This window comes from Caretta caretta, chromosome 11 (genome assembly GCF_965140235.1).
Source record: "Caretta caretta isolate rCarCar2 chromosome 11, rCarCar1.hap1, whole genome shotgun sequence".
Classification (NCBI taxonomy): Eukaryota; Metazoa; Chordata; order Testudines; family Cheloniidae; genus Caretta; species Caretta caretta.
In genome coordinates, this window is record NC_134216.1 from 32,525,603 (window position 1) to 32,553,095 (window position 27,493).

General features: G+C 43.1%; 1 protein-coding gene across 1 annotated transcript in view; it reads left to right on the top strand.

The window, feature by feature from the left end:
• TANC1 (tetratricopeptide repeat, ankyrin repeat and coiled-coil containing 1) overlaps positions 1–27,493 on the top strand; it is a 212,861-nt gene that overhangs the window by 137,253 nt on the left and 48,115 nt on the right. Inside the window, 8 exon segments of the mRNA XM_048869537.2 lie at positions 4,962–5,087; positions 6,729–7,010; positions 7,992–8,143; positions 17,614–17,845; positions 20,422–20,588; positions 21,753–22,360; positions 23,789–23,897; positions 24,127–24,249. Of these exon segments, the coding sequence (XP_048725494.2) occupies positions 4,962–5,087; positions 6,729–7,010; positions 7,992–8,143; positions 17,614–17,845; positions 20,422–20,588; positions 21,753–22,360; positions 23,789–23,897; positions 24,127–24,249 (1,799 nt within the window).

A 27,493-nucleotide genomic window follows, 5' to 3' on the forward strand; every position in this document is an offset into this window, starting at 1 on the left:
ATGTGGGCAACTCCAAAACAATGTGAATCTGGTTGAAGGGCTAATCCTAAGCATCTTGGACTGAAAGTCTACCTAGCTGCAATACCAGCATACCATCCACCAGTTCAGTCATGTTCTGTTTTCTCTCATCTCACAGTGTTGAGGTGCACAGGTGACCTCATCGGCCTGATTCAGAAATGTGCCAGTTTCAGAAATGTGCCAGTTTCAGAAGTTTGTAAAGCAGCCACCCTTCGTTAACATTACGGACTTGACCTGGCAGCTAGGACAGATACCAAGTTTGGAGGAGCAGCACTTCAATCTCTGTTTGATTAACACAGCTGATACTCCTCATACCCACCATCCAGACTGACTGCCAGTCACGGACAGTGGAATCCACACTGAAACCTACTCAAAGAAGAAAATAAGGTTATTTACCCTTCAGTATCTGTAGTTCTTTGAGATGTGATAGTCAGTGCATATCCCAGAACCTGCCCTCTGTCCCTGCTTTTTGCAGTCCTTAGCTGCCCAAGCTTTGAAGAGAACTGAAGAAGGGTCTGCCCTTCGTGCCAGAGCATGAGGAGACTCAGGGTTCATGGGCAGGCCTGATGGATACTTCTAGCAGAAAGAAACTGATCTTGTGCATATGAGGTGATGTGTACTTACAGTGGAATCCTCACAGATTACATCATCTCGAAGAACCACAGTTACTGTAGGGAAGTAAATGTGTTATTTCACTGTACATACGAAGCACAGCTTTGTAAAAGTTGCTTGAACTGGGAATAACCTAATGACTTGGATCTTTGTCATGCTAAAAACCCTCCTTTTTGTTAACTTGGGTTTACTAATGTGCATAGAGCACATTGTTAACATTTTGTTAACTTGGGTTACTGGACTAAATTGCAAAAAGAAAAGGAGTACTTGTGGCACCTTAGAGACTAACCAATTTATTTGAGCATGAGCTTTCGTGAGCCACAGCTCACTTCATCAGATGTATACCGTGGAAACTGCAGCAGACTTTATATACACACAGAGAATATGAAACAATACCTCCTCCCACCCCACTGTCCTGCTGGTAATAGCTTATCTAAAGTGATCAACAGGTGGGCCATTTCCAGCACAAATCCAGGTTTTCTCACCCTCCACCCCCCCACACAAATTCACTCTCCTGCTGGTGCTAGCCCATCCAAAGTGACAACTCTTTACATAATCAAGTCGGGCTATTTCCTGCATAGATCCAGGTTTTCTCACTTCCCCCCCACCCCCATACACACACAAACTCACTCTCCTGCTGGTAATAGCTCATCTAAACTGACCACTCTCCAAGTTTAAATCCAAGTTAAACCAGAATATCGGGGGGGGGGGTAGGAAAAAACAAGAGGAAACAGGCTACCTTGCATTGTCACCGTGTGACAGGCCAGTCCTTGCCTACAGACAGCCCCGCAACCTGAAGCAAATACTCACCAACAACCACATACCACACAACAGAACCACTAACCCAGGAACTTATCCTTGCAACAAAGCCCGTTGCCAATTGTGCCCACATATCTATTCAGGGGACACCATCACAGGGCCTAATAACATCAGCCACACTATCAGAGGCTCGTTCACCTGCACATCCACCAATGTGATATATGCCATCATGTGCCAGCAATGCCCCTCTGCCATGTACATTGGTCAAACTGGACAGTCTCTACGTAAAAGAATAAATGGACACAAATCAGATGTCAAGAATTATAACATTCATAAACCAGTCGGAGAACACTTCAATCTCTCTGGTCACGCAATCACAGACATGAAGGTCGCTATCTTAAAACAAAAAAACTTCAAATCCAGACTCCAGCGAGAAACTGCTGAATTGGAATTCATTTGCAAATTGGATACTATTAATTTAGGCTTAAATAGAGACTGGGAGTGGCTAAGTCATTATGCAAGGTAGCCTGTTTCCTCTTGTTTTTTCCTACCCCCCCCCCCCCCCCGATATTCTGGTTTAACTTGGATTTAAACTTGGAGAGTGGTCAGTTTAGATGAGCTATTACCAGCAGGAGAGTGAGTTTGTGTGTGTATGGGGGTGGGGGGGGAAGTGAGAAAACCTGGATCTATGCAGGAAATAGCCCGACTTGATTATGTAAAGAGTTGTCACTTTGGATGGGCTAGCACCAGCAGGAGAGTGAATTTGTGTGGGGGGGGTGGAGGGTGAGAAAACCTGGATTTGTGCTGGAAATGGCCCACCTGTTGATCACTTTAGATAAGCTATTACCAGCAGGACAGTGGGGTGGGAGGAGGTATTGTTTCATATTCTCTGTGTGTATATAAAGTCTGCTGCAGTTTCCACGGTACACATCTGATGAAGTGAGCTGTGGCTCACGAAAGCTCATGCTCAAATAAATTGGTTAGTCTCTAAGGTGCCACAAGTACTCCTTTTCTTTTTGCGAATACAGACTAACACGGCTGTTCCTCTGAAACCTGGACTAAATTGGTTGATGTTGTTACTGACAATGCACTAGGCACTGCCCACATGTACAGCAAGGCACAGTCTCTGCTCCAGAAACACTCAAATGAAGGCCACCATGTTATGAGTGTGTAATTAAGATGGCGTACCTATGACACCTCTGAAAAAATGTTCCATATAAAACCACAACTCTAGCACGTTGTCTGTCGGTACACAAGAGGAATAAAAATGCTCTGATTTTAAACACCACTATTATAAAAAGGTTACCTTATTACAATTTTTTGATGCGCTAATCCATAAGCGGTACATTAGTAAGCTGCATTTACGACAGAGTAAGATTCTGAATTTTTTTTACTAGTATTAAATGATAAAATGACAGGAATAATATTTCACAGGTCAGTTGGTAAGCAAACCAAACACAATTCTAAAAATATGGGAGCCAAGGAACCACAAAATATATGCAAAAATAACGAGGAGTCCTTGGATGCATCTGATGAAGTGGGTTCTAACCCACAAAAGCTTATGCCCAAATAAATTTGTTAGTCTCTAAGGTACCACAAGGACTCCTTGTTATTTTTGCTAATACAGACTAACACGGCTACCACTCTGAAAAATATATGCTGTTCATTTATATTGTCAGTTGTCTCTTTAGTAACATAGTAAATATGCTATACTAGTAAAAGTTTGCTTAGCCAGATATGGAGGATCTGGCCCTACATTGTTCAGTCTTTACTGAGATGTGGAATGAGACTGCTGTGCATGTGTGAAAATTATCATTTGTGCAGATGAGTGGTTCCTATTATAAATAATAATTTGGAATTTTATCTAGATTATGAGAAATACTTGTCCTTGTAAACAATTGATTTATGAGGCCTGGAAGGGATAAGTGTGAAGAACCAGGCTTTGTATAGGGTCAGCTTACAAGGGTCTGGGAAATCCTTCCCTGCTCCAACTGCAGAGCAGCTATTACTGCAACAGCTCCCGCTTTCCCCTTCATAGAGGGAATGGCTGACAAGTCTGCGTAGCTGTTGATCCACTGTTCCCGGCCTGCCTTGCTTCCGTTACTCAGGGCTGCCCAAACCTGAGCTGAGCTCCTTTATATCCTTCTGCTCCTGGAAGCAGAACTACACCATCTGACTGTGCACAGGGCCCACCACTACTGTTTTATGAGGAAGTGCAAGAGGGGAAAAGACTGCACAATCTACCCAAATGTGAAATGTTGCTTTTGAAGACACTGCTAAGAGATTTAGGCTCAGAATGTGCCCCCCAGTATAACTGTTTGGTAAGTCCTCTGGGTCTTTAACATTTTTTTTTATTTCTGTCCCTCTTCATAAAATGTTTAAGAACAAAAGGGAAAAATTATGCATCATTTTGCTGGACCCAGGATCAGTTGCATTTATGAGCTCTCTATGGATATTGCAAGCAGCAGTTTACCAATGTATGTTCCTAAAGCTCTACTGACATCATTGATAGTGGTCTCAAACAACAAAGTAAAGAAGAAGCCATATTAATGTTGGTTTTGTTTGAAAAACAAGGGGGAGAAAGGGGAAATGAATGCCTGCCAAATGGAAAAAGACCTAAATGGTGGTAGGGAAAGAAATGTAATCTTCCACTTCAGTGCATTTGATCCCAGAGCACTCTATAAACTACATATAATGTGAATGACTTCAACCCACCACTGCAATAATAGTTCAAGGTTTCCATTTAAATGATGTGCAATAGTAAGTGTACTACAATATTTGTATATTACTTTTCTCAGTCCTAGAAAGAATTGGTAGTGTGCCAATACGTTGTGGAATTATCGGTACATTTTAATCCCATGAATACAGAGTGTGATCACGTGCTGTTGCAGAAGATTTCTCTTCCAATCAAGAACTTGTATAGTTAAGAAATCTATTTAGCTTTGCAAAGTAATATGAAGAGTCAGATAGTTAATGGGGTGATTGTTAATGTTTTGGATGCGGTGAAATAGTGCACACAGTGTCTGCTTGTCTAATTGCAAGATTTGGATTGCCAGCAACTATGAATGAAATCACTGGGGCAGAAGATTCATCTAGCTACCTTGCTGTGTTTCTGCTTGGAAGTATTGAAGCTTTACTAAATAATTTCTGACTGCCCAGGCTTGTCATAAAAATTCAACGTAAAGCTTTCTACCCCCTCACCCTCCTTAGCTTCTCACTAGGAATTTTAGCATAATTTTAAATTCTGGTAATATTTCTTATTAAAAATATAAAATAAATAAAAGCATATCTAATGAAAATGACTTTTTTTAACTGGACAGTTCATGGTGTGGGTAGGACATTTAAAATCTTTTTACTATCAAAGACTTACATTTACAGAGGAAAATGACCATGCTCATCAAAAATATTACCTAGAATTTGCGGGTGTAACTGTGCAGGAAAATTTATCTATGAATTCCATGTTGAAAGCATAAATATAATCATTAATAATAATTCATGCTGATATACAGTGTTTAGTTTTGTGTCATTATTTATTCAGATGAAAAAATAAACTTCAGTTCTTAATATCCTAGCAACAAGTTCAACCAAGTTAGAAGATCTGAGCTATTTGGATGGACAAAGGAATACTCCATTACGCACCTCAATTCGCTTGCCTTGGCATAACACTGCCGGAGGAAGAGTACAACAAGAAATTAAAGGTATTTATACATTTGTGGTTATTTTAGAATGGATACACAGTAGTTGTTTTAGCAATATCGTAAAGCTGCAAAAGCCTTTGCAAAAGAATTTGTAAGTGTAATGCTATATAAGCACAGGTTCTCGGGCTCCTCACGTGTTCAGCTGAAGCCAGAGGGTCTCCATGCAGGCATTCAGTTCTGCACTAGTAGATTCTATTACAGGTTCTGGGACATTATTGATCATAAAAAAGTGCTTGCTCACACTTCTTTTAGTATGGCATACTGTAGATCAGAAACGGAATATTTATTAAAAAATAAACATATATTTATATAATTAACATGCATGTGCAGTGAAACCTGGATTATCTGAACCTCGCATATTCATAACTGAATGATGTGCCTCCAATGTTTATATTGAAGATTCCTTTGATCAGCTAAGCAAGACTTCAGATAAACTTATTCAGTATCCTCCATGGCATTCAAATAACCAGGATGATACTGTATTTTAAAAAACAGATTTATATGCAATCCCAAGGTTATCCTTGCACCTGAATCTTGTTTATGGAAGAAAAGTAATTAATTCATTAAGGATTGGTGTACTGGTACATAAATAATCCAGTATGGGATGCCCTTTGGGAAAATAGTGGCATTTTTTTCATTGCAGATTGTGTGCAATTTTTATTTTCTCATCTTAACTTGATTTTGGTCAATTGCTTTTTCTGTTCAGATTGCCATTACAAACAGAAAAATGTAAGCAATCAAACTTCCATATTATTGCTCTTCAGTGAGTCGCTGTGTAGATGTTTTGGTGCCTTCATTCATATTCACTTTATCTTCTGAAAAAACAGTTATGAAACAAATCTTTTCTTGAGAAATCATTTAATAATTGTGTGTTTTTTTTAAAAAAATTTGTCGCATGGTTAAAGTAATCTTTCCAATCAAAACCAGATTCATTAGCCCCATAGCTCTTGCATTATCTGTTTGAGAATACAAATGAGAACAAGAAGATATATGTCAGATTTTCAGAGGTGTCGAGCACCTGCAACTCCTGTTGACTTTAAAAGGGCTGTATGTACTCATCACCTGCTGAGAATCAGTTCAGTAATCTCATTTACATGGCTGACTGATTTTGGAAGTCAAATAATCAAACTTTTTCATGCTTCTCAGTATTTCTTTACATTTCTCTATATATGTTGTTGCTGCTTCTAAGGACCTAACCAGGTGAAGTGCTTAGCACCCACAACTCCCTCTGACTCAAAACATTTCACAGGGCCGGGCCCTCAATTAGAAAAATTTGTTATGCATTTTCAAATATATAGAAAAAAATTGTTCTTCATTAAAAGTCAAATTATCACAGTTCTACAACATTTTAAATATAAAGGCTGAACCCCTGTCCAAAAAGAAAACCGCAAGAATTATTTGCATTTTATCATGAAGTGGTTTTAATCCACACTGAAGCTGCTAATTTATAGACAGTTCAATAAGTCATTTGTAATTGTTTGTTTTTATGATAAAAGTGCTGAAAAGAAATCCTGTCAAATTGTAAACGTACCCACCAAAAGTTATTGAAATTGTCATCTTAAATACTGCTGCAAATAAATAGGTTTTCATTACATAACAGTACTTTCTTCTAATAAACCTTTTTCCCTTTCCACTACTCAGCACGTTTTGTCCCTTATAAGCCTCAAGACATTTTGCTAAAGCCACTATTGTTTGAAGTGCCAAGCATAACAACAGACTCGGTGTTTGTCGGAAGAGAATGGCTGTTTCAAATGATCGAAGAAGCCTTGAAGAATCCAGAGCTGGAAGAAAACAGGGGAGCAGTTATTATTGGAAATGTGGGATTTGGAAAGACTGCTATAATTTCAAAGCTGGTGGCACTTAGCTGCCATGGAAGTCGCATGAGGCAAATTGCTTCAAACAGCCCTAATTCATCCCCGAAAAGTATGTTTCTTGTCTAAATAATTGTTTCAGTTATTATACTATACAAAGGGTCAGAATATTGCTTACTTTGCAGACATAAGTAATTACTGGCCTTCTTGTCCCCTGCATGAAAAGCTCTCCTCGGGGTAAAGGAAGTTCCAATAACCTGCAAGAGAATAGACCAGGGGTTCAACTTCTTAAACACACAGGCACCCACACATACCAAAAAAATCCCCCACTCCCCGGGTAGCTATGGAAACTCTGAATCTCCACCTGGCCTCCCAGCACTCCAAACTCACTTGGCAGCATGGCTCTAATGAACTGTGCTACCTAGACTCTTCTCCTCCTCCCCACCCCCACCCCAAAGCTATTGTTGGTTTGTGGAGGGAGGATGGTACTCTAGTATAATCATACCCTGAAATGTGCAGCGCAGATTTTTCAAAGGCTTCACAGAATCTGAGATGAAGGGGAAGGTGGTGCTAGGAAGGTGACACTTATCCCTTCCGTGCCCTTCTGTTGCCATTGCACTCCCTCAGTTTATTAGAGGTGACAGGATGATATAGTTCTATGTATTTACTCAGAGTACTTCCAATGCTGACACTTTTCAAATGTCCCATATTGATGATGTGACGAAAAGGCTATTATGATAACATAGTTAGTACTTTCCACACCAGTTGAGCTCTGGTACATTATATGATTTAATGAGTTCTTGCATTTAGAATTGTACTTATTTTCACATCACTGTATTTATTTTCAGTATTTGGTATTTCTTCAGCTCAGAGGTCAATTAAATCACATAGAGAGTATAAAGATGAAAACATGTATATGCATGTCATGTTGTAATGCTTTACCTTTGAGGATGGTATATAGTGTATGTTTAAAAATCATGTATCTTAATAGTAAATTTTACCCAAGACTTTAAGAACTTCCATTATCATGTATATATTTTACCACACAGCAGTAGTCTGTAATCATAAGTTTGGTCTGTGCACTTTTTTATAGGCAGTGACCCCTGTCAAGAGATTCCCCTCACTAAATTACCACTGTCTGCTCCTTTCACAAATGGTAACAATACAGTGAAGATCCTGAGTTGTCCTGGTACTCCTGAACATCAAAATCAAATGGACAAATCTGTGAGATGTCTTGCTTCAAAGGTAAGCTTTCACCATTCAGTAGACTTCTAACACACTAAAAAGCTTTTAAACTCTGAGACATGGTGCTTTGCAGAACTCCCTGGTTGTGGTAGGGGTGAGACGGGAGAGTGATTTGGGACATGCTCATATAAGAGTGTACCACATGCATACACCCTGCACAGTTAGCCAGGTCTTTCTCCCTTCTCATGAGTTGCAACCTGGTAGCAGCCCCATTGCTCACTTGAGTCTGTGTAATACCTGACTCCTGCCTCTGCTGTTGCTGCTTTCTTGTTCTCTGTGTAATCTAGGTTAAGAGAAGGTAGAAATGTGAGAAAAAGTTCCTTTTGTTCAATATCAGTCACTGGCATCCCTAATTCCTTAGATGTCTACTGCTCCCACCAGATAGTTACTCCGTGTAGCTTCTTATAGTGCAATTTTGCATGAAACAAGGAAAGACAGAAGTTTTGCTCAAAGCAATTTGCAATGCACTCGTTGCTATTGTGTTTGGGCAAGGGTTACAGAAATTAAGATTAACAGCAAATTGTCTCTTGGATGGGACCGCATCCTTTGGATTCTCTTTCCCAAGTGAATGTTGCCAGGTCTTTCTGATGCAGTTGTTATTGTGGAAAAACTTGCAAAGTGAGGCCTGCAACATGCCTTAACCATGGCAGAATTTGGTCTCATCTCTTTCTCCTGTGATAGAGAGTTCCAGAGCAGTGAGTTCTCTATCAGAAATGTTCTATCCTTGTCTTCCAAGAGCCCTTAAGGCTGTCAGTTGTTGAGTCCTGGTTCACTATAGCTTCCAAATTGTGTCATTGGGGAGTGAGGTGGGAGAAAGGTAGTATGTAAAATAGCTTGAAGAGTTCTTCTAGGGTTTTAAAGATTAGGATCAATACCTTGAAACCAATTTGGAGTTGAATGGAGAGCCTGTGCAGGTTGTGGAACACAATCTTTGCTCTCTCCCATTTATAAGACAAGCCATCGCATGATTGATTGTTGATAGTTTGTAGGTGGTCTGTGGTGTCTCAAGGTAAGCACATTTTGCAGTAATCTAGCCTGAATTTCAAAAAATATGGATCATTTGGGCTAGAGCTTTCAAAGATAAAAAGGCAAAGATTTTAACTGCCAAAGATGAAAAAAGATGTTTCCACTAATGGTCAAGCTCTCAAGAAAGAGATCTTTCCTATCCTAAATCCTCTTTCTGAAAAAGAAGATTCAGTACTCTCTGAGCTTCAGTGAGGAGACCTTACCTAGCTCATACTTTTTATAATATATAGTGCGTTTGTGAAATTTATTTTCCAGTATTGCCTAGAGATCCAGCCAACATCAGAGCTCCATTGTGTTAGGCACTATGCAACACACAGTAAGAGATGTTCACTGCCTTGAAGAGTCTACAGTCTAAAAACAGACAAAACTTACATAGGGTGAATTAATAACTATTTCTCCATACCTTTCCCAATTATTTGTTCACTCAATGTTAGAACTTTACATATGGGGTAGGGGGGAAGTGTGATTATTAATATAATTAGGTTCAAACCAAGCCCTTTGCTTGTGAAAATCCTAGAACTTTGGGGATGTTCCAGTGCTTAGGCCCACCTAGTGCCAGATACTCCTATGCTTTGACATTTTATGGATAGATCTATTGTTGATCTCTAGTTGGAAATGTTTCCCTGACACTGACTATTGCAGATTGGTTTTGCTAAAATATGGAAAATCATTATAAGTAATAAGAGCTTCAGCTCTTCTAAACATCAGAAATATGATATTGAACAAAGGAGCTAGGATGTGATCCTGTTCCATAATTATAATAAGGAGATTTTTGGCTGGTGATGTAGGCATGATATCATGTAGACACCATCCAAAGTTGTCCAAGACTTCCTTCAAGAAAACCAGAGCAAAGACTCAATCTCAGTCTTGAGAGCAAAGAGCATGCTGACAATGACCTCATGATTCTCCTCAGATCAAATCAGTTTAAAGCTCTGCCACAGGGGCAGAAGAGTGTACTTGAACGTGATGTAAATATGTAGGGAATCTTGTGCTCATATTATAATATGTTCTGTCTAGTAAAATGTGTCTTGTGCTTGAGAACCAAAACAAGCTACTCTCCCCTGAGATGGAAACTACTTCACATCTTAAATTAACTCTTTTCTCAATTTGAAAAAAGTTTTTAAAAGCTGTATTACTGTAGTTTAGACTACATACTGATGATAATCTGTGACTATCTAGAGTATTTGATTACAACTGACTTCTGTATTAGATTATATTATGCTGAGAAACTGATTTTGCCTAAAGGATAAAAATATTCTACATCAGAGTTCCACATATTTTAAAAATATGTTTCTCATATTACTCTAAAAATAGGTTTCCTCAATCATTTGCAAAATTTTGTTTTAAAGGGGTGTTTTAAAGTATCTACTTGCATCCAGTGGAAAAGGTGTTAAAGCAGAGGAGGGCAAACTATGGCCTGCGAGCCACATCCGGCCTGTGGGACCGTCCTGCCCGGCCTTTGAGCTCCTGGCTGGGGAGGCTAGCCCCTGGCCTCTTCCCTGCTGTCCCCCTCCCCCGCAGCCTCAGCTCACCATGCCGCCAGTGCTCTGGATGGTGGAGCTGCGAGCTCTTGCCAGGCAGCGTGGCTGAGAGAGCCACCGGCCTGCCTCTGTGCTCTAGACTGTGCAGTGGTGTGGCTGGCTCCGGCCAGGCGGCGTGGCTGCCAGTCCTGGTGCTCTGAGTGGCAAAGGAAGGGGACAGGGAGTGGGGGGGTTGGATAAGGGGCAGGAGGTCCTGGGGGGCAGTCAGGGGACAAGGAGCAGGGGTGTTGGATAGGGGGCGGTTAGGGGTGAGGGGTCCCGGGAGGGGGACAAGGAGCAGGGGATTGGATTGGATGGGTCGGGGTTCTGAGGGGGGGAAACTGTGGGTGGGAAGTGGGAAGAGGCAGATAGGGGGTGGGAGCCAGGCTGTTTGCAGAGGCTCAGCCTTCCCTACCCGGCCCTCCATACAGTTTTGGAACCCCGATGTGGCCTTCAGGCCAAAAAGTTTGTCCACCCCTGTGCTAAAGAGTTTCAAGCCATAAAAACCACTAAATGACACACTTGTGTGAACTGTAAACATTGCTTTTCATTGTGATGGGTTGATTTTCACAGAAATAATCAGAACCCTGAACCGTGACTCCTCCTCACTTTAAGGCTCATTGAAGTCTTTTCTTCTTCGAGTGATTGCTCATGTATATTCCACAATAGGTGTGCGTGCTTGCCATGTGTGGTGGTGCTGGAAGTTTTTCCCCTAGCCATACCCGTAGGGGAGCACCCCTGGCGACCCCTGGAGTGGCTCCTCCATGGTGCTGCGCCTCCATGGCGCACTCCCTCCACCCTCAGTTCCTTCTTGCCGCCAGTCAAGGTGCATCGGAACTGCTCTGCTCCAGCCTTGCTGTAGCTCGTCCCCAGAACTGCTTGTTCGTTCAGTGTTGGTACCTGTAGTTAGTTTTAGTTTAGTTTAGCTAGACAGCCTGGGCCGGGGCAGGCTCTGTGCCCCGGGTTTTAAGTCATGCGACACTTGTACGTGATTTATGCCTGTGAGTGATCCACACACAGACTGTTTAAGCTGTTTGGGGGAAACCCATCTCAGCGATCACTGCAAGATTTGCAAGTCTTTTAAGCCTCGGACCAAGAGAGAAAGGGACATGAAGCTCCGGGCTATTCTGATGGAGTCGGCACTGACCCCGGCTCCAGCACGCCACTCTGAGTCGGCACTGGGCACCTCAGTGTCGGTGCGCATTGACTCTTCGGCACCATCAACTAGTTGGCACTGCTCCTCGTCCATAGGACGCACCAAGAAGGCTAGGAAGAGGCCGCCTTTGCTGTGGCACCGAAGTAAACCTGGGACAGAGGCTACACCCATGTCGGGCAGCCCTCGATCCCCACCGGCCTCTAGGCCTCCGACTCAAGTCGAGTGAAGTAGCCTGGCCCATTCAGAACAGGCCTCCCTGGATGTCTGGAGGCCCTGCAGGCGGCCCGGGATGTTACGGCCATGCCAGTACCAGGAGCACCACCGATGTCGGCCCCGTGCTTCAGAGGCAGGCCGCCGCTGGGATCTCTGCAGTCACCCCCGGCTTGGTACTGGTCTCAGTCGAGGGAACGTTCCCGACGCCGTTCACCGCCCAGTGACCACGTGGATCACCCTGGACGCCCACCAGACTGTCTGGTTGGGTTCCATCCGATCGGGACTCTCAGCACCGCTCTGCCTCAAGGAGCGAACACCAGTGGGACGGAGGGAGATGACGCCAAAGGTCCTCACCGAGGAGGGACTATCGCAGCCGGTCCCAGTAGACACTGGCCCCCAATGCAGCCCCCAGTGGGGGCTTGCCCGGTGGCCGGAGCCTCGGAAGGACCATCGGCCTCCCTCTCCAGACCCCCAAGGAAGGAGTCGGTGGGATGTACATCCTTGGCACCGTGTCCAGAGACTGACCAGGTGGTGGATCCTCCGGTGTCAGTGGACACGCAAAGTACTGTGCTGGCCTCCTCACCCTCCCCAGATGAGACGATTATGGCCCCTCCGTCCCACAGAAGGACTTTTTAGGGCCCAGCAAGAACTCTTAAAAAGGATGACATCAAGCCTCCACCTCCAGGCAGAGGAGATGGAGGAGCCTTTGGACTCCATGTTTAATGTGCTGTCCTCCTCGGCACTGGGCAGGGTGGAAGGAAAATTTATTTATCCTCGAGCTTCCAGTTGTGGGTGGCGAACCACCAGACTTTCCTGGGCTAGTATGAGTTCAATCTGTGGGGCTCCCTGCCCAAGTTGGAGGACTCCCTCAAGGTGCGCGACAGAAAGGAGTTCAGAGCGCTGGTGGAGGGCACAGCGACTGCCTGGGCAACCCTGCAGGCAGCTTCAGATGCAGCAGACACGGCCATGCAATCCATGGCCTATACGGTGTCCATGAGACGGGTGGTCATGGCTCCTGCTATTTGGGTTGTCCAGCGAGGCGCAGACTTCGTACAGGACCTCCCATTTGATGGCAAAACTCTGTTTGCAGAACAAACGGATACAAAGCTGCATGGCCTGAAAGACTCCCGCACAACCCTCCAGACTCTGGGTCTGGCTAAATTTAAGTTCAAGCAGCATCAGACTCCCACTCAGGCCACCCACTCAAAATACAAGACTGCTTATATGAAGTTGCGGGACTATAAGAGGTGCCCACAGAGGCAATCTCGGCCTGCCCCCCAGCCTGGGTCTTCCAAGGGCAAGCAGGCGGGGAAAATGCAGTTTCGATGGGATGCCTGGGGGCACCCTGCCAGTTATCATCAGGGGTCTACCTTCAATAAAGCTTCCCTTCTCCAATCGGATGTGTGCTTTCCCCCAGAGTGGTCACGGCTACACCCTCCAATTTACTTGCTCCCCGCCCAACCACCCCCCGCCCCTGTCCCTCCTGGGGGACCCCTCGCATGAGGCTCTGCTCGAGAAGGAGGTGGGGCGGCTCCTGGGCCTACGAGCGGTGGAAGTGGTACCGGGGGAGTTCAAAGGCAAGGGGTACTACTCCTGCTATTTCCTTATCCTGAAGGCCAAAGTGGGGGTCAGGCCCATCTTGGACCTGCGAGGCCTGAACCAGTACATGGTGAAGCTCAAGTTCCACATGGTCTCCCTAGCCTACATCATCCCCCCACTGGATCCCGGGGACTGGTACGCCACCCTCGATCTGCAGGATGCGTACTTCCACATTCATATATTCGAGGGGCACAGATGCTTCCTCTGTTTCATGGTGGGGCAGGAATACTACCAATTTGCGGTCCTCCCATTTGGTCTGTCCACTGCCCCCAGGGTATTCACAAAATGTATGTCAGTGGTGGCGGCCTACCTCAGATGCTCTGGGGTCCCGATCTTCTGCATCTGGATGACTGGTTGGTCAAAGGCTGCTCCCGGTCGCAGGTGCGGGATCACGTGGCGCTCCTTCTGTCCACATGCACCACTTTGGGCCTGTTGGTAAATAACCCCAAGTCCATGTTAGTCCCGGTACAATGCATAGAGTTTATCAGGACGGTCCTGGACGCCTCGTTGACCAGGGCCTCCCTCCCACCGAACAGGTTCGAGACTCTGAAGGGGCTCATCGACACAGTCACAAGTCACTGTTTTCTGGTGAAAACAGCCAGGGTGTGCCTCCAGCTCTTGGGTCACATGTTCACGTGCATGTATGTGTTCTGTCACACCAGACTCAGGATGAGGGCCCTCCAGCTCTGGTTGGCCTTGGAATTCTCCCAGGCCAGGGACAGGATGGGCAAAGTCCTCACAGTGCCCGAGACAGTGGTCACCTCGCTAAGGTGGTGGTCCTCCCTGAGAAATATGCTCCAAGGGGTCCCATTCAGGGTCAGGGCCCCATCACTGGAACTGGTGTCTGACATGTCGGACCTGGGATGGGGGGGCGCATGTGGGGAATGTTCAGACCCAAGGTCTGTGGTCAGCTCAGGATCTGACCCTCCGCATAAACGTCAAGGAGCTCAGGGTGGTATTTAAGTTCAAGCAGCATCAGACTCCCACTCAGGCCACCCACTCAAAATACAAGACTGCTTATATGAAGTTGCGGGACTATAAGAGGTGCCCACAGAGGCAATCTCGGCCTGCCCCCCAGCCTGGGTCTTCCAAGGGCAAGCAGGCGGGGAAAATGCAGTTTCGATGGGATGCCCGGGGGCACCCTGCCAGTTATCATCTGGGGTCTACCTTCAATAAAGCTTCCCTTCTCCAATCGGATGTGTGCTTTCCCCCAGAGTGGTCACGGCTACACCCTCCAATTTACTTGCTCCCCGCCCAACCACCAACCACCCCCCGCCCCTGTCCCTCCTGGGGGACCCCTCGTGTTGTCCATGAGGACCCAGAGGGCCAGGTGGTCAGGGTCCTCATGGACAACACGGCCTTGATGTTCTATATCAACAGGCAAGACGAGGCCAGATCCTCTGCCCTCTGCCGCGAAGCCCTCAGGCTGTGGGACTATTTGTATAGCCCATGACATCTGCCTACAGGTCTTCCATCTGCTGGGCGCCCAGAACACTCAGGCAGATAGCTTGAGCAGGGACTTCTTCTCTCAGCACGAGTGGTCTCTCCACCCAGAGGTAGAGTACAGACTTTTCCAAGTGTGGGGAACTCCCCATGTGGACCTGTTCGTGACTCAGCAGAACCGTTGCTGTCCCCGGTTCTGCTCCGGGCCGGGAGGAGGAAGGGGCTGGGAAGGGGCGCTATCTCAGATTCCTTCCTCCTGTCCTGGTCCAGCCAGTTTCTCTATGCCTTTCCCCTGTTCCCGCTGATCAGCAGGGTCCTGGAAAAGATAGACGGACAAGGCCCAGGTTCTTCTTAGTGCCCCAGCATGGCCCAGGCAGCATTGGTACAGGACCCTCACAGGCCTGGCAGTTGCCCCACCGTGGCCATTGCCCTCCTGCCCAGACCTGCTCTCCCAGAATCAGGACTGCCTTCTCCACCCCAACCTAGTGGCACTCCACCTCACAGCATGGCTGCTCAATGGTTAGGTAGGTAGGAAAGGACGTGCTCGGAAGGGGTTCAGTGCGTCCTCCTAGAAAGCAGGCAGCCCTCCACAAGCCAAGCCTACTTGGCAAAGTGGTCTCGTTTTTCCAGGTGGGCGGACAAGCGGGGAGTTTCCCTGGTGGCTGCCCTGATCCATCTTATTCTGGATTACCTCCTTCACCTTAGAGCCCAGGGTCTGCCTCCTCGTCAGTCAAGGTGCACCTGGCGGCCATATCGGCCTTCCATCCGCCGGTGCAGGGCCACATGGTATTCTCTGATACTATGACCGGCCGATTCCTTAAGGGGTTGGATCGTCTCTTCCCGTATGTTAGGCCCCCAGTCCCGCAGTGGACCTAAACCTGGTGTTGGCCCAACTCACGGGGCCCCCGTCTGAGCCACTAGCCACGTGCTCCTGGTCACACCTTTCGTGGAAGGTGGCCTTCCTGGTTGCGATCACGTCGGCTAGGTGGGTCTTGGAACTCAGGGCCTTGACCTCCGAGCCCCCGTACACGGTGTTTCATAAATATAAGGTCCAGCTCCTCCCATACTCTTCGTTCCTCCCAAAAGTGGTCTCCGCCTATCACGAGTCAGGACATTTTTCTGCTGGTCCTCTGCCCCAAGCCCCATGCATCCAGTGAGGAACGCCGCCTCCACACACTGGATGTGAGATGGGCTCTGGCTTTTTACCTGGAGTGGACTAAGCCATTCAGGAAGTCCTCGCAGCTGTTCATCGCTTCAGCCGAGTGCATGGAAGGTCGGCCAATCTCCACTCAACGGCTCTCCAACTGGATCACTTTGAGCATCTGTACCTGTTATGACCTGGTGGGACTCCCTCCGTCACCAATTGTGAGGGCACGCTCAACTAGGGCACAAGCCTTGTCAGCTGCCCATGTCCCCATTCAGGACATTTGTAGGGCTGCCACATGGTCTTCTGTCCACACGTTCACCTCTCATTATGCAATAGTCTCCCAGACTGGGGAGGACACTGGGTTCAGCAGGGCCCTACTCTGTCTCAAGAGTTTGTGAACTACCCACCTCCAACAGATGTAGCTTGGAATCACCTATTGTGGAATACACATGAGCAATCACTCAAAGAAGATAGTTACCTTTTCCGTAACTGATGTTCTTCGGGATGTGTTTCTCATGTCTACTCCACATCCCGCCCTCCTTCCCCTCTGTCGGAGTTGTCTGGCAAGGAGGAACTGAGGATGGGGGGAGCGCACAGCGCCCCTTATGCCACACCATGGAGAAGCCACTCCAGGGGTCATGAGGAGCACTCCCCTACCGGTATTACAAGGGGAAAAACTTCCGGCACCAGTGCACGTGGCGAGCACGCACATCTACTGTGGAATAGACATGAGCAACACATCTTGAAGAACACAAGTTACGGAAAAGGTAACTGTTTTTTTCTGCAGCAGTCAGCTACCTACAGTGATACTGTAATATTCAGCTGATCAGCTTTCTCAGATAGAGCTTTCACAGATTTTCAGGTTTTGTTCTGGAAGTTTTTTTTGTGTTATGGCAAGGGCCTCAAGTTCTGCCTTACCTGCTGAACTCTAGTCATATACAAATGCCAAGAGGCAGGGACTCAAATTAGTCATTTATTGATTATGTCCAGAATGGATGTTTGGATTTCTGTGTATCTTCTTTCCACCCTCTGCTGTAGTAACACTGTTTTCCCTGTTGTTTTTTTCTTGTGCCATGATTCCATTAGGCTCATCTTTCACACAATATAAATCAGGATAACTTTTCTAAAATTGAACAGAGCTTGGGGGGGTACCATTCAGCTAAATAAATTAGCTAAATTTTTTTGCTTTTTCTACAGTTTTCAGAGTAGCAGCAATGTTAGTCTGTATTCGCAAAAAGAAAAGGAGTACTTGTGGCACCTTAGAGACTAACAAATTTATTTGAGCATAAGCTTTCGTGAGCTACAGCTCACATTGTTTCTACAGTGTCATCCACAAAAATGTGATAACCTGACTTTCTTTTTTTAGGTTGTTGCCTACCACTATTGCCAAGCTGACAACACATATACATGTCTTGTCCCAGAATTTGTGCACAGTATTGCAGCTTTACTTTGCCGGTCACATCAGTTAACAGCATACAGAGATCTTCTGATAAAAGAGCCTCAGCTACAAAGTATGCTTAGCCTTAGGTCCTGTGTCCAAGATCCAGCAGCAGCTTTTAAAAGAGGAGTGTTGGAACCACTTGCAAACCTCAGGAAAGGTATGCCAAGTAGCAGTCTACTCAGAAACTTTCTCTGAACTTTATAAATGACCAAAAAACCCTAAAGTGATCTGATATACGTATTTAATGATCTGAGGGAGGTGATTAAATGTATAGGAATGACTTCACTAGCAGGAATGTTTTTCTTTAATGTCTTTCAGTTATAATCATTTTAGATGTCACTTGTAAGAATAGTAGACAATTTTCAGACAGAAGTATTTTAGTTATAAAATAATATCCTCCAATACCTAATATTAAAAGTAATGTTTTCATGACTTTTCTGAAAATGTCAGTGAAAACATGGTCACACTTATTGTTAAGGATACATTTATAAGTTATAGGCAGGACGCCTATCAGCCATTAAGGTTGCCCACCACTTCCCATTATAAAACCCAGTTTTTAGCTGTGTATAACTTTGCCATACTTTAACTGTCTGGGCTGAAATTTTCCATGCTGGGTGTCTGGCTCCGGTTGAATTTGGAAAACATCAGCCAAAGCAATTTGGTGTTTCTGAATACAAGGCAAAAAGAAAAAAATATATTTTGCCCATGTGACAAAATTCTGGTATCTTTTATTTGAAAAGCTCTAGCACTCCCATGCTGTGGAGCACTTGAAATTATGTAAATCTTGAAAATATGTGTGAGGGATCTGTCTTTTGCTGTTCTCATGAAAATCCACTCAAATTTGGCCAAATTGTAAGTCTTTGAAAAATCACAGTTCATGCATGCTCAGTAGAAACTTCTTAGATTTTAGCAGCTAAATTCCCCAAGATTCCATCTGCACTGGTCATGGTCCAGCCCAGGGCTGAGCAGGACTCTCCCTGTAATTACCACACAGACCTGCTATGTGCCATGCCAGGGCTGGGTCTGAGCACCTGAGCTGAAAGCAGAAAGCCCGTCTCCCCCATGCTCTTGATGACTTCCCTGCTGGGCCCAGGCAGCATGCATGAGGAAGCTGCCCAATTCAAATGCAGAGGAGACAAAAGCCAGACCTCCAGGGGGATGTGGGGAGAGTAGATTGGGACAAGGAACCTGGGTGTGGTGGGGATTGGAGGCTGCTGGGGGCAGGGGAAAAGGAAAAGGGAGAGTGGGACTAGAAGTTAGGATGTAGGGGGTGTGAGTGATGGTGACTGAGATTGTATGAGGAGTCAGGGGAGAGATTGTAATTGAGGAACAGTGGGTGGGGCAGGGAAAAGGTAAGATGGGAGAAAAGGCAGATATGATGAGGAGCCAGGTTGTGGGGGAAGAACTGAGACTGAGACAAGGAGCTGGGGTTTGGGGAGGATGGGGAGTGTGGGATAGACTGTTGTGGTGCATTGAAAGGGGTGAGGCTAGGACTTATTGGGACTTGAATGAGAAGCCTGAATGTAGTGGAGTCTGGGACTAAAGTAGGTGAGGACAATGGGGCTGAGATAAGGATTTGCGGTGAGGAAAGGACTGAGTGGGTGGGGATGAAGGGGTCCCTCTCTGAAGGAGTATGCAGAAGAGTTTTGGCCCACTAGAGCATGCTATCCTCCAGAGCTTGGAATGGAGCCCAGGATTCCCAAGTCTCACCATTTTTTTGTTGTCAGCAAATAACTGTGAAACCCACTGGTAAAGTATCTCTCATCCCTCTTTAGTGCTGGTCCGCATAGAGGGTGACGACACACTACTGCTATTAGTTATACCATAGCTGAAGTGGCAGAGTGTGCTCTTTTAAAAAACATAGGAAATTACATACAAAAAGTTATGTTAAAAGAACATTATAAAATAGAAAAGTCAAGTGGCCCAAAATTAGAAATGTCATAATTAAGATTGCCTGTGGAACATTAATTCAGCCCCTTTGTGCATATGCATTATCATACTTTCCTTAATTCTGTGGTCACATACTGTTTTTTCCACAGGATCCTTACCTCATATGGTGCACAGAATGGACAGTGCTCACTTAATGAGCAGCTATATTTTGTTCTCTTTTTTCAATAACTTGCCCCATGTCTTATTTACATAGGTGTTTTGTGTTATAATGTTTTGTAAAGGTTTAATAAATTATTAATAAAAGTTCTAATAAATGGTTATTTGTTAGAATCTAAGGGTCAGTAAGTGCTTGTAATTACATATGGAACCTTCTATTGATGTGTTTATAACCATCTAGAACACCTACTACTCATGTCTTTAACATGCTTGTAACATCTGTTAATCATTTAACCTTTTCAATATACCATTTACAAAATGGAGCTTTAATATGAAGTGTGACCAAAACACAGCTGGAAATGTGTAGAAGTTCCCCTGCAGTATTTGTAACCCAGACATTGCAGCATAGTGCTAGTCATAAGATCTAGAAAATGAAACTATGAACTATTTTCGTTGGCTAAAGAGGGCAAAGTGCCAAAAAGCAGACAAACAGCATAAATAGTAAATTAGATTTTAAAAATTCAATTTTAATCTAAAGTGAGATTAGTGATGGTGGTGATTTTTGGTTGGATATTCTGACTTGCAAAATTTCTCCTGATGTATATAAAGTTACCTTTACTGCCAAGATTTTCAAAATTGTGCAGAAAAATGTGCTATCTCCTGTTGTTTTTTACTTTTGTTATTCAGAGCAGAGAATTCCAGAGGAAGAATACATCATTTTGATAGATGGTTTAAATGAGGCTGAATTCCACAAACCTGATTACGGTGACACACTTTCTTCATTTATCACAAACATTATCTCTAAATTTCCTTCCTGGTTGAAGCTGATTGTGACTGTAAGAACTAACTTTCAGGTAAAAATCATATTTTTAGTTTAGCTTATTTTTCTCTTAAAAGTGACCTTTTACACTGCTATAATTATATTACTTTGAATTAATGCACTTTTAGGTGAATTCAAAGACATAAATAAAAATTGTGCCATGTGTTCTTTCTTTATGGTGGATAAATAGGTTTTTTTCTGGAGTATGCCAATGAGATAAGTGACAAAACATGAGCTACAGTTTTCTTAGACCTCAGGTGAGATGAGAATGGGATATTGAATCACTAGAAGTTAGGAATTCTCAACATCTTATAGAAATTGAGGTGGTTAGTTCCTAACTAAAGATTGATTTATTTGGGATTTCTCCTGAAAGGATCACCCATTTAGAAGTCGTCTTTCTCTAATACATAGTCCGTGAAACAACTATCTGGATTCTGGGAGGTTTGCAGCTACAGTGTTTTCATAATGTCAATGCCCCCAGACTGAAAGTTCAGCTTTTTTTTATCAATTTAGCTGTTTTTAATTACATAGGAAATGCATTATATTATAAAGGTGCTCATTTATACTAAAGATGTTTGCAAAGTTTGCTAGACTATACAAATATGTATTGATCTGCCTGAAAAGCAGTTGTATGTCTATCATCTGAATTACTGTTTTTTATGTACCATAAATGTGTGTTCAGGTAAAACCACTATACCTAGACGATCCATTCTGTAACTGTCAGTTCTCCCTAACTAAATAGTCATGCATGCCCAGTCAGTACTTGGATGGGAGACTTCCGAGGAACACCTGCTGCAGGAAGTGGTGGTGATGGTGCTCTTCTCTCTGGGTCATTACTGAACTATTTGTAAGCAAAGAGATGTAAAACTGTTTCCTGGCCAAATTCCAGTTTAGTAACTTTGTATTCTGCTGCCCTAAATTTGAAATGACCACTATATATCCTTCATCTACCCTTCAGGGGTTGGTTAATAAAGTGTTTTGAGATTCTCAGAAAAAAGATGATGGTAGTGTAAAAATATAAAATGTTGTGTTACCTGTTGTCAGGTTACTATATCTACAAGAGCATACTAGAGCTAATAGATCTTTCTCATCTCTATCTAATGCCTCTCACAAAAGAAAAATATAGTGAAGCTAGACTGAATTTTCAATTCTGAAATGCTATAATGCGCGTGTGTATGTATGTGTTGTTCTGTTGCAGGAAAATACGAGTTCACTACCCTTTTTCAAAATATCCCTAGATGACTTCCCAGATAACAAAGAAATCCATGGTGATTTGAATTCATATATTCAATACAGGATCAATAGCAGTCAGGAAATTATAAACAATATAGCTTTAAATGGGAAAGCTGATGCAGCCATAATCGGGAAAGTGAGTAACCACCTAATCGTGAAGAGCTTGGGATCTTATCTCTATTTGAAACTGACACTGGATCTTTTTCAGAAAGGTCACTTAGTGATAAAAAGTGCAAGCTACAAGGTAGTTCCTGTGTCTCTATCAGAACTTTATTTGCTCCAGTGCAACATGAAGTTCATGACCAACTCTGCTTTTGAGAGAGCACTGCCCGTGTTAAATGTGGCTCTAGCATCCCTTCATCCCATGACAGATGACCAGATTTTCCAAGCTATTAATGCTGGTCAGATAAATGGTGAACAAGACTGGGAAGACTTCCAACAGAGGATGGAGGCCCTTTCGTATTTCCTGATAAAAAGGCGTGACAAAACACGTATGTTCTGCCATCCTTCCTTCAGGGAATGGCTTGTTTGGAGAGCGGATGGTGAAAATACAAACTTCTTATGTGAGCCAAGGTAAATTAAGGCTGTAATAAGGTGTAATATAGGTGTAATATGTACAGATAGCTGCTGTTACAGATTTTACTAATCACTTTTGATCACTGATGGGGGGAGAGTAATGTTAAACAGATGCATTTTTTTCAAAGGAAAAGCTGTGCATATTTAGAGCCAAGTTTTGTCTTCTGATGCCTAGATGTAACTCCTGATGGAGTCAATGAGAACTGGGCCTATATATCTGAGAGCAAAATGTACCCTTAGTAATAGTTAAGCTGTGTGATTTCACTACGTTGGTGAAGAAGTATAATTTATGAGAAGCCTCCTATTTTTATCACCTTGGCAAAATCTGCAATAGGAAAATACTGTAAGGCTTCTTACAAACTCCGAATTTGAAAGCTACTTTTTCTACTGGGAAATAGGGCAATAGATCATTTTGTCTAATTTTCTTCTGTTTTTTTTTAAATTACTGAGACATTCTCAGTCTCATCATTTCAATTTGACCCTTCTACTCCCCTTTCTTGGGTTGTATAGTATGGGTCATGTAGGTCAGAGCCACTGAAAAACATGTGTGCGCACATTTTGCCAGTCTGCATTGTCCATTATGCCACACTATTCAGGGCGTTGGAGTTTAGTCCTTTTAAAAACATGTTAGGATCATCACTCATACATAAAGTAGATTTTGGTGATAATTCTAAACATGGATTTACCAGTATTGCACCCAGCTACCTCAGAATTTTAAGAATTCAGTTCTCCTGCGTTTTACAAAACCATGGGTTGTACATGATAAAACTGATCTAATAACACTGGAATTTAGTTATGTAAAATTCACCACTCTGTGTTTGTATGTTAGGCATATGTTTCAAGCTGATGGTGGTTTTTGTGTCTGCGTGTGTGTGTTTTCATTTTATTACGAAAAGAAAAGGATGCTCTGTCATTTTTTAAAGGGGCTTGAGGATTTTAACAGAATTTCATATCTTATTAGAGGTATGGAAAGATGCAACAGTCAGATTTAGCAGAACATTGCAATATCTATTTACAGTGTCTTGTTGACCTCACCCCTTCCATCTCCAGTCAATGGAGATTCTGATCTGGTGCTTGAGACCTGAACGCTTTTCATGAGGCTACTCTTTAGATTTCCCATGACCCTGTTCAATTCAGATATATTCTTTTAGAAGTGAATTCACTGTACTTAGAGACAGAGCTCTGTTGTCTCCTCTCCTAATGTCAAAACTTATGAACTTAGGACAAGTATTAAAAAGTTTTCTCTCTTGTGACATTTGAAGGTTTTAGTATTTAAATTGACACATGGAGATATTTTAAAAGTTTAACTGGGTGAAACAAAAAACGTTGAAGTTTGCATGACATAAATGTATGAACGTATTGGGTGATGTAACTAAATCTTTACTAAATATATGTGCTGCTCTCTCATTTCCTTCCTTTTGTTAGGAATGGGCATGCTCTACTGGCATTCATGTTTTCTCGGCAAGAGGGAAAATTAAATCGCCAGCAAACGATGGAACTTGGTCATCACATTCTTAAAGCGCACATTTTCAAGGTAAAATCCACATATTTTAAAAACACAGTTGTATGATATCAGAATAAATGCACAGGTGTCTGAGATGATTCCAGACTGGTTGCTTTAATAGTTACAAACCACCTTTATAAACACCTAATATTCTTACAAATAAAGTGATCCCTTTTATGCCTCATCCACATAAAGAAATGTAAATTCTCTCTGCAATCCTATTTCTAAAAGTATCTCTTTATTTTATAATTTCTCCCAGGGTCTGAGTAAAAAAACTGGAATTTCTTCCAGTCACCTTCAAGCCCTGTGGATTGGATATAGCACAGATGGATTGTCAGCTGCCCTTGCTTCTCTGAGAAATCTCTATACACCTAATGTGAAGGTAAGAAAATAAGAATTATGAACTGAGGATGCCACCTGAATCACAAATGGGTCTGATCTTGCACCGATGAAATCAGTGGGAGTTTGCCACTGACTTCAGTGAGGACAGAATTAGACCTAATGTGAAAATATCATGCATAATTAAAACACCAGTGATGACTAAATATCATCCAGAGATGGTCTGTGAATAATATTTAAGTGCTATGAAGTCAGCAAAGGGAGAAGTAAAGGTTTGCTTTTCTAGGGCCAACTTATAAATTGCAATGAATACCTTAAGATTGTTTTTGCCCAGAAAGTCAATGTATTTTTAAAATAGACACTGAGAATCTGGAGGACATTACTCAACAAATCATAAACATTTTTATGAGATTAAATATCAGACCAAATTTATGGGAAGGTACCCTTGTAAATTTGTTGCCCTGCAGCTGAATGAATGCTATCTGTGTTGTGCCCTTTTTTAGCTTTTATGTTTTATTGGGGAATTTGGCTTCCGTGACTATCAGAAACAGTCTGTTCTTCACTCTGTTGCATTTTATCTCCTTTTGGATTATTCCTAAAACTTAATCCAAATGGATATTTAATACATGAATCAATTTAAACAAAATAGAAACAAATCTCTACCCCAAGAAGCAATTTTACTCCAGAATAGAAATGTCAGAGACTCCATGAAGTCTACTAGGAATTTTGCTGTTGCTATCAATTTTACAAAAAATTTTACGAAGGCATTTGGATTACTATGGTAATGGGCAGCAGTTTAAAACCCTGACACAGAGAGAGAGAGAGTAGAAAATGTGCTGAGTTTAAACATTAAACTGAGAAGATCTGAATTTCAACAGATTGCATGGATGCATAGTCAAGTATGAAGACTCCTGATTTCCACACCTGTTTCTATTTTTTACTTCGGGACAGATCACTTAATGCCTCAGTTTACCCGTCTGTAAAATGGATGTGGTGCTTAGTTGTTTGTAAAGTCATTTGAGATGCTATGTTAAAAGCTAAGTATTATTTTATCACAAATGATTCCCTGTGGGAGGAATTGAAAATAAAACCCACCCATCTAACAGGTGTTGTGAGGTGGTCCGTAGTTGTTATTTATATAACTTAAATTTAATCTCATTTGTCTTGACTCTTCTGAAACTTTGCTGAAACAGCTAATGTGGGATCATTTTAAAGACTGTGTGTTTAATAGGTATTGTAAACTATCTGTTTTTGCAGAAATCCGTGTAAATTATTTGTGGCACCATGTTGTCTTAACTGGATTGGTTGGCTTTGTACATCCACTGTTTTTTAAAACAGAACTTGCATAAATTATGCATGTAATTAAAGGAATTTTCACAATCATAATGGTGAATGAATATCTACCGTTCTTCTGGATACTAGAGTTTGTTGAGGGGTATTTCTGTGAAAAGCCTTAATTCATACAAAAATCTTTCACTGGTTGATTTTCATTTCAGCAGAGAGCTGATAATGTCATAGATGCCAACGTTTAATTACAGCCTAAAAAAACAGTGTCCTTTTAAAGGAAAATATTTTTAATATATAATTTAAAGCAAGTCATAAATTGGCTGGAGAAAATCCATATATTGGAAAATGAGTTCAAAATATGCCCTTGCCAGTAAGGTTAAGTATAGTTCTTCTGACTATAATTCCACAACCGTGCAATTTTATTTGGTAATTGTACAAAACCTTATTTTTTGAAAATCTGACATAAATGTGCAGGAACTTCAGTTACAGATTCTTCTGTTTAAATCTTACTATTGATTGTGTCTTGGAGACTGATCCAATTCTCATTAAAGTCAGTGGAGTCTTTCCCTCAATTTTGACTGCCCACATTTATGTCTGAGTGAGCGCTATATTGACAATTTATCAGGAGCCCAAGGACCACACCCAGTTTACTAATTTAGAGCAGAATTCAGTCTTCCTTGTCTTAAATATGCTGAAGTGTAGTACCAAAGGTTAGTTTCTAGCATGTGATGACCTATTTTAAACTATACAGATCCAGCATGGAGAAGGAGTTGTGTCCCTTCCTGAGGTTCAGTATACTCCTCCCTCTTCCTCCTATGAATGCTAATGCAGGGGAGTGTGACATGGCCTTGTCTGTCTTTACCCCAATTGCAGTAGACTGTGCCTCAAGGGGTGCAGAGAGAGACCAGGCAAACATAAGGGGAAAGGAAACTCCTTATACTCACTGCTCTCACTTTGCTCATACTAAGAGCCATCTACAATCTGGCTGTTGATTAAAACAGAAAAAAATTGCTAGCCATTTAGCTGTCATTTACCCACATAGTCAGACCTTGGCTGTGGTTTAATTGTAATATTAAAAAGAAGAAACCCCTGACTTGAAACACGTATGCCTGTTTCAGATATTTTCAAATATGCCAGTAAAACCCTAAAGTGCAAATGAATAAGAGAAACAGTAAGGCATTGAAACCACAGTGATGTCAACTAGAGGTAATAATAGATTTCATAGTTGACCATTTTAGGGACCTATCCTATAAATATGTATGCATGTGAGTAACTGTATTTGCAGGACTAGGCCTTTAGATTGCCCTTCTTTTGTGTGTTATCTGGATTTTCATAATTTTAGCACATTTCTTTTATGTCTGTGTTTTAGGGTTAGAGAAGAATTTAACAGTAACTTTAAGCCAAATTCAGCCTACCCTAAAATTATTATATTCTGCTGGAAGGTGTCATTAATAGCAATTTAAAAAGGGGGGGGGGGGAAATCCTTCCATTTCCAAGACAGTAAATTAAGCTAGTCAGTGTTTTTGTGGACCTGACGCACATGTTTTCTGTTCTTGTACTTTCCTGCTGATTCTTCAGCAGATTTAGTTGGGGTTGGTCCTGCTTTGAGCAGGGAGTTGGACTAGATGACCTCCTGAGGTCTCTTCCAACCCTAATCTTCTATGATTCTCTGAAACTAACTCTGGCCCAGTGATGAGCTGCCAAAATCTTAACAACTGGTTCCCTCCTCACCCCACGATGGGGTCGTAGCCCGCCCCCGCCCCCTGGGACTCCTGCCTCATCCACCCCCCCACGTTCTTTGATGCCTCCCTGCCCCCCCCCCCCAGGACCCCTGTCCCATCCATCCCCCTCCCCTGTTTGCCCCCAGAACCAGGCAGGAAGGTCTCATGGGCCACCATAGTGGGTGCCCACTGCACCCCGCCCCTAAGAGCCAGAGGGACCTGTCGGGGGGCGAGGTGGGGAGTCCCGGCGGTGCTTACCTGGGGCGGCTCCCAGGAAGC